At 52.5% G+C, this 7,500-nt stretch overlaps 1 protein-coding gene across 1 annotated transcript in view; it reads right to left on the reverse strand.

Annotated features, from left to right (window-relative positions):
- Positions 1–7,500, reverse strand: part of LOC130403629 (zinc finger protein basonuclin-1-like) — an 8,493-nt gene that overhangs the window by 622 nt on the left and 371 nt on the right. The window contains exons 2-5 of the mRNA XM_056608045.1: positions 6,417–6,652; positions 2,745–4,945; positions 2,117–2,451; positions 1–2,020 (exon numbers count right to left, since the gene is read on the reverse strand). The exon at positions 1–2,020 is cut by the window's left edge and continues 622 nt beyond it. Of these exons, the coding sequence (XP_056464020.1) occupies positions 1,443–2,020; positions 2,117–2,451; positions 2,745–4,945; positions 6,417–6,626 (3,324 nt within the window). The 5' untranslated portion in view covers positions 6,627–6,652 and the 3' untranslated portion in view covers positions 1–1,442. The remainder of the gene's footprint in view (positions 2,021–2,116; positions 2,452–2,744; positions 4,946–6,416; positions 6,653–7,500) is intronic.

Below are 7,500 nucleotides of genomic sequence, written 5' to 3' on the forward strand. Positions count from 1 at the left end.
GTGTCCTTGTCGTTTTCTTTGTGATATTGTTTCCTCAGTGTTTGACTCATTCACAGTTTATCATGCCCAGTCTCAAGATGCTGGGAAAATGGGCATCTTCTGACATTTCTCCCCCAACAACGTCAACCGTCTGTTGGCAGAGGCAAGTGTATGAGTTTGTTTGTAGTATACCAATACCAATAGTACAAGAAATGTACGGTTTTTATAGAGTCCATCTAATACCTTTGAGTATGTTTGGATTTTTTTGGAAACAACATATACAATAAAATAACTGACCACAGAAATATAGTATTTTTCTTTTGTATCAGTCAAAAGTTCTTCTCTTTTTGAAAAACGGAGTCCACAGCTGAATTGTGCCGTTTCTCGTGGTAGGAATTTGATGTTACAAAGTCAAAGAGGGCGCCTCTTTTAATACTGCATAAACCTCGATAAACAATCAGAGGTTGCTTTTTTTCTTTTATCTACACATCTCCAGAATGGACAAAAAAACAAAACGAAAAATCTTTGGTCAAGATGAGCAATATGCCACAACCAGAACAGTGAAGACAAACGATAACATAACCACGTGGATTAGATTGTACAACACCAAACAATAACTTATCGATCAAGTTTACAACACGATATCTTTTTCCACAAAGACTTATTTTTTCTTATCTTTTAAAGAACATCTCTAAATGAAGAAAATAACCGCTCACACATCTACTCTGCTAGCTTTTGTTCATAACGTTGTGCATCATTTCACAGTGGACAGTTTACGACAGGTACCACGGAAGAAAAACCAACGAAACCAGCCCGATGCCGTCTGACAAAGTCCAAACTGACACTAAAACCGTGTGTGGAGACAGCTTTTGAGGTTTAAATTACGTTTAAGGCAAAGCAATGAAAAGAAGAATCTATTTCTGCAAAGAAAATAAAAGATGAACTGAAAAATACTAAGTGTATTATGTTGGAGATACTGCAGGAATGTTCTGCCTACTCAGTCTCAATTTCTTTGAAATAATACTTAAGTTGGGTTTTGGAAAATGCTCAATTGAACATGTCAACATGTTTTTTTAACAAACACTATACGGTAATGAGGGGAAATTATACATTTTGCTCAGGAAGTGGTTTTAATCTGGCCACAAATTTGCAAAATAAATCCTATAGTCAACGCTTAAGTGACAGTTTGACCACCCTTTTTTTAAAAACAGTATTCTTAAAAAGTGCTAAATGATAAGCCTGTTATACCTTGCTGCCCACCCTCACAGAGAGACACACACATAGACAGACAGACACACACACACACACACACACACACACACACACACACACACACACACACACACACACACACACACACACACACACACACACACACACACACACACAAAGCCCCTAGAGAGACGGGCTACAGTGAACAGAAATCCTCATCAGTCATGCTAGCCTGGTTCAGTCCGGTTTCTCTACTCCTGGTTGAGGAGCGGGGTTCCTGAGCCTACCGCCAGGTTCCTGTGGAGGTTGGGGTTCTGGCTGTGTCTATTGCGGCTCCGGACAGACGAGAAGGACGTGTCGCAGCCGGGAACCTTGCACTTGTGCAGCAGCCGCAGATGGACGGTCTTGTAGTGGGCCCTGAACGTGCCCTTGTTACTGTAGACCTTGTGGCAGATGTGGCAGGTGATCGGAGAACCCATGCCGCCTCCCACGCCGCCGGCCCCGCCCCCCGCCTGCAGCGGGCCCCCCTGGGGAGGCCCGCCCAAACCTCCTCCTCCTGGGGTTCGGTTACACCCGAGCCCCGACTCTCCGTCCTCCTCGCCAACGCCGATGCCAGGCTTCCCCGCGCCCAGCCCGTCACAGCTCTCGTCGCTGTACTCCATGGGCAGGGCCGACTCGTCTCCCTCCTCCTCCTCCTCCTCTCCCTCTTCCTCCTCCTCCTCCTCCTCCTCCTCCTCCTCCAGGCCGTCGGCCTCTGCGCCGCTGCCCACTCCGTCAGAGTCCCAGGAGGAGCGAGGGAGAACACCACAGGGGGTACCGCGCTGGGCAGCTGGAGCGGCCGAGGTGGTGGAGGTGGAAGTGGTGCTCAGGTCGAGCACCGCCTCCCCGTCCACACCTCCTCCTTCGCCTCCTCCTCCTCCTCCTCCTCCTCCTCCTCCTCCACCCAACGCTTCTCCCGTCTCTTCTCGGCCCATGTCCTCCGAGGGGGATTGCGCCGGGTGCTCCGACGGCGGGTCGGTCATCTTGCTCATGGGGAAGACAAGCCCCATGCGGTTGTGGCCCCTGAAGATGACGGAAGCCTGTCCCGCAGGGTCCCGGTGGAGGAGGTCCCGGTCCCTCTGCTCCGAGCAGTAGTCGAGGGCCCCGGCCGCGGAGGCGTCCCGGTCCCGGGTGATGGGTGAGGGGCCGTAGGGGGGGGCGCTGGGTGAGTAAGAGTCTTTGGTCAGCAGCTTGTGGTGCAGGTTGATGTTGGCGCTGTGTCTGGTGGACAAAGAATGAACACATTCGGTTTTCTTAACTAATCACAATTGCAATCAAACAAACAGACAACCAGTATCTAAATACTGTATATCTGTTGTTGTTATGTGAACATTTTGGTAATATTTGTCCTCTCTCTCTTTTGGCATGGCTTGCCTTGGGAGGTGAACTATAAATCAATCACACATTGGACAGATCAATAACAACAGAAAATACAAAATCTGGTATTGGCCTTTGAAATATTATTTATGACTTTGTAAATATTTGATGCTACTGAGCGTAATATTGGTTCTCACCTGTCCCTGCTCCGGCGAGAGGGGAAGGCGGCGTGGCAGCCGTTCACCGTGCACATGTGCATCTCCTTCAGGTGCACGTTGCGGTAGTGCATCTTCACGCTGTAGGGGTTCTTGAAGGTCTTGCTGCACAGCTCGCAGTGGTGCGGCATGCCCGAGTCGGACTCAAAGAGCCCGGTCCCCGGGTCACAGCCGTAGTCGTCGTCGTCGTCCGTTTTGTTGCCGTGGTTGTTGTTGTTGTACGGACAAGTGTCCGACTCCCGGTGCTGGAAGGTTCCCCCGTTGGTCAGCCGTCGCTCCCCGTCCGACCCTTCCAGGTCGCCCATCTTGTCCTCCGCCGGAATCGCGTGGACTCGCTCACAATCCATCCTCCCCTCCTCGCCGGCCCGACAGAGGGAGAGGTCGTCCGCACGTCGCTTGCCGCGGGATTGGTCGAAGGGGAAGGACGCGCAGGTGATCACACCCGTCTCACCCTGCCGTGTAGCCTCCTCGTCTCCAGCCTCACCCTGGCCTGGTTCCTCACCCCTGGTGGTCTCTCTGTCTGGGCTCTGCTCTGATGGCCGCATAGGGTCCTCTCTTTCCCTCTCCTCGCCAAAGTAAATGCCTCTGATTTCGTTCCTCTTCCTCTCCGTCCCCACTTGTCCTCGCCAGTCGCCATTCTCCTGATGGTCTTTCCTGCCGTGATGCATCATAGACGCCTCGTCCTCGGAACAGCTCCCCTTGCCTTCGTCCTGCTCCACCGCCTCCTTCTCTATTTTGATGGGCATGCTGGACTTCCTGGACTTCTTCTTTGGTATGAGATCTGCAGTGCAGTAATCGGGCAACATCGTGGGCTTAAGGGGAACCGACGAGGAGAGCAAAGGGAGGGAGGGCAGATTCCCCGGGGTGTTGGCGAGCTCCGCTGGAGTAACCAGACTGCGGTAGAAGGGCAGAACGGGCTGCACCGTCTTCAGGTTGGGGAAGAGGATGCCGCTCTGGCCCATGCTGGGGAAGGAGCTGCCGTGGAGCTTGGAGCTCGTGTCCACGTGGCTCACCACGTAGCTGGGCACCGACTTGTGACCCTCCGACGAGGAGACGGGGACGGAGGCGCCGTACTCGGATCTCTTCTCCCCTTCCGAGCCCTCGTCGCCGGACATGCTGCCCCCCCTCAGGTCCTTGTCCCGGTTGTTGCGGTTCATGGGCATGTGGAGGCGCGGGTTGGGGTTGGCGCTGTGGCGGTTGCGGCTGCGCAGCGAGCTGAACACCATGTTGCAGCCGTCGATGGTGCACTTGTGCTTGATCTTCAGGTGCACCGCGTTGTAGTGGATCTTGAGCGTGCCCTTGTCGTAGAAGGTCTTCTCGCAGGCGCTGCAGTACACCCGGCCCTTCTTCAGGGAGCCGCCTCCCAGCCCGCCCCCGCTGCCGCCGTTCCTGTCCAGGAAGCGCAGCTTGCTCTCGGGGGACATGTGCGGCATCTCGCAGCTCATGGAGGGCGTGCACGGCGTGGAGGAGCCGTCGGAGTAGTTGTCGCTGGTCGGGAAGTCGTCCGCCTCCATCTTGGCGGTGACGCCGCCGCAGGAGAGGCTGTCCATGTGATTGTCGCCGCCGCCGCCCCGGCCCAGGTCAGACGTGAAGGAGGCTGAGCTGGACCCGACGAGACTGCCCTCCGTCAGGGGCTGGGACAGTGGGAGGTCGCTCTCCTTTCCCCCGTGGCACTCTGGGCCCTGGTCCTCTCGCCTCAGGCCCTGCAGGCCCGGCTGCTGCTGCTGCTGCTGCTCCAGCCCCCCGAGGATGGACTGCTGGTGCATGGGTGGGTGCCGCGACCCGAGCGATCCCGGGTGCGAGCCCAGGAGCGGCGCGGGGATGGAGCCCAGCAGCTGGAAGGGCAGCATGAACGCCATGCTGTTGATAAAGTTCTCAAAGTGGTGCACGTTGGTGCGCCCGTCGCCGCCAATCTTCTCCACCTTCGGCGTGGGCGAGGAGGAGGAGGAGAGGCTGGGGCTGGTGGCGGGGGCGGCGCGCGGCGTGCTGCGCTCGATGAAGGTGCGAATGTCTGAGTTGGTGCGCGTGCTGGGCACCAACACCGCCTGGCCCTCTTTGTCCTGCAGGGCCATCAGCTCCACGATGGACTTGGTCTCGCCAAAGCGCAGGAACTGCTGCAGAGTGGCGATCTCTTCCTCGAACGTCATTATGGCCCAGCGGTCCAGCACCTTACCGGCTACGTCCTGCATGTGGGAGAAAGGGGGGGAAGGGGTGGAGACATATGGTGAGTAAAATTAAGTGAAGGGGGAAGATGGGGGACCGGATAGTATGCATGGGGAGTATGAATGAATTGCCCATACATATTCATGCAGCGAGGTTGATGGTGCAGCCCCATAAGGCAGGCCGACATAAATAAAGGAATCAGGTGGAGCGCTAACACGAGTGGACACCAGCGAACCTGCACGGGGCCTCATTACGTGGGCTCTCTGCGTTTCATCTCCGGGCAGGTCCTTTACCTTCATTTAAATCATGGAGGTTGGAGAACCCATCAGGGGAGGAGGAACACAGGAAAAACATGCGCAACATGCGTGCTCTGGGAATAATCTCAGTGTATGTAAGTTAAATACCCTTCTAAACACATACTCTTACGCAGATAAAAAAGAGTTACATACGTATACAAATATGTAACCACACACATGCCCAGACCCAGACACACACATACACACACACACACACACACGGAGGGGGGAGATCAGAGGGCAGTCGCATTGATCAAGTGGCTGTTCTTGCCTAGCCCGGCATTAATCACATGTGAATTCGGGGATCTTTGAAAGCGAGGAGCGAGGCTTCGTGCCGTAACTGTGATTAATATTTCATCACAGAGCATTCGTTTGGGGTGCCTGTCGAGGATTCTGACTCTACGTTCGCCATTAGACAAGCTAACATGAATTAAATGCAGCCTGGCCTGAATAGTTGATGGCGCTACCAATCGTAGCGGGAGGGGAGACGCTGCGGCAAAAGGCCTCCCCCTGGCCTGCTGGCTGCCTCGTGTACTTGGCTGGCTTGCTGGCTGGCTGTCTGGCTGGTTGGCTGGCATGGCCTGCTTAGATCCAGCTCTTGCGGGACGGGTTGTAAGCAAGCAACAAAATAATGTTTACAAATCTACCCCTGCGCCACTCTGAGACCTCTCTGATCCAGAGCGGCAGTGTGGGCTGGCGTTGGGAACCGTGAGGTTGAGGTTGAACACAGAAGCCTGGAGAGTTCACAGCCTCGGTGACCACCTAAATGCATCTGCCCAGCTGCCCTCCCGCACCCTGTAACATCCCCTCTCTCATCCTCGCTCCTTCCTCTCGCATCTCCCCCTCTCACTCTATCAACTCTTATACGGGAACACCAACACAGACGTCTCCAAGTGTAGCGGGGTATACTCTGCGTTGTGTAGTTTTACTGAAGACACTGTGACGAACGGGTACATGATGGCGTATTTATTATCACCAGCCTTCTTTTCATTCAAAGTCAGGAAACAGAGAGAGCGCCAACAAACGCATTCCCCGACTTTTTCGTTAATTTGGCCCCTCTGCTCCTTCAAAATAAGAGACCCTGCATATCTAGCAATGCAACTCAAAACAAGAGTCTCTGCTTGCAATCTAGCGCAACAACCTCACACCGCTACACACGCAGCACACATTTCTAATGGGGCCTGGGGTTCCTCACCTGCAGTACGTAGCCTCGTATGTAGTCCTGAAGGGTCCAGTCGAGGGCGTTGAGGATCTGGATGACCTCCTCCTGCTTGAGGACGGAGAAGAGGCGGTCCAGGAGGATCTTGAGGCGGACGGGGATGGCCTGCGTGCCGTACAGCATCAGGCTGCAGATGTCAAACACCACGTTGGAATGGACGATCTCCACCTGGCTGCTCTGGTACATGTGGTGAACCTTCAGTTTGCTCAGAGCTGCAGGCGGGTCGGACAGACAGACACACACACACACACACACACACACACACACACACACACACACACACACACACACACACACACACACACACACACATACACACACAATGAAAACATTTTAATATTGATTGAGGATTTTTTTTCCGCTGAATGTTTTTATGATTATGTTTGTTATATTGCTTTGCAATATCAATCATATAATATATATTATATATATATATATATATATATATATATATACTATAACATAAATATAATTATATTGATTTGACACAAAATATTGACTAGGATGGCAGTTATTGCAATATGAAATATATGGTAATGTTTCTCTTTTTTAAAGATACGTTATAGCAATATATGATACTGATAAGACTGCTCCGGCAGCACGAAATGAATAAATATTGGTGGTATTTGATTTAGCCAGTATGGGCCAGCTCCAGTTCACAGTCTACTTCCCTTGACAGACGCATGGGTGAGCTAACTATCGCATGCTGTTTCAAAAGGTCGACGCATGATTTAACACTCGAGGGGGCTAACGCTCAGGAGTTAAGGCTTGTTTATGTTGAATAGTTATGCTATTTCTTTAGCGCACCAGCGCTGGATACTCCTATAAGGCCCACGGGCAGGCTCATGTAAAATGCATGATGAGGCGTAGCATGCTGCAACAATGTCAATTGAAAAACCCTAAAACACAGTAGCGTTTGATAGAGTATATCGGAGTGAAAGAAGAATTGTATCAGCAGTTCTCATGTACTCTTTGACTCAAGGTGGGTTAAATGAAGCACACAATAAAATATGTAAATTCATTCAAAATATGGAGGCGAAAAATTAAGCAAATGCTTGAA

Source organism: Gadus chalcogrammus, chromosome 14 (assembly GCF_026213295.1).
Source record: "Gadus chalcogrammus isolate NIFS_2021 chromosome 14, NIFS_Gcha_1.0, whole genome shotgun sequence".
Lineage (NCBI taxonomy): Eukaryota > Metazoa > Chordata > Actinopteri > Gadiformes > Gadidae > Gadus > Gadus chalcogrammus.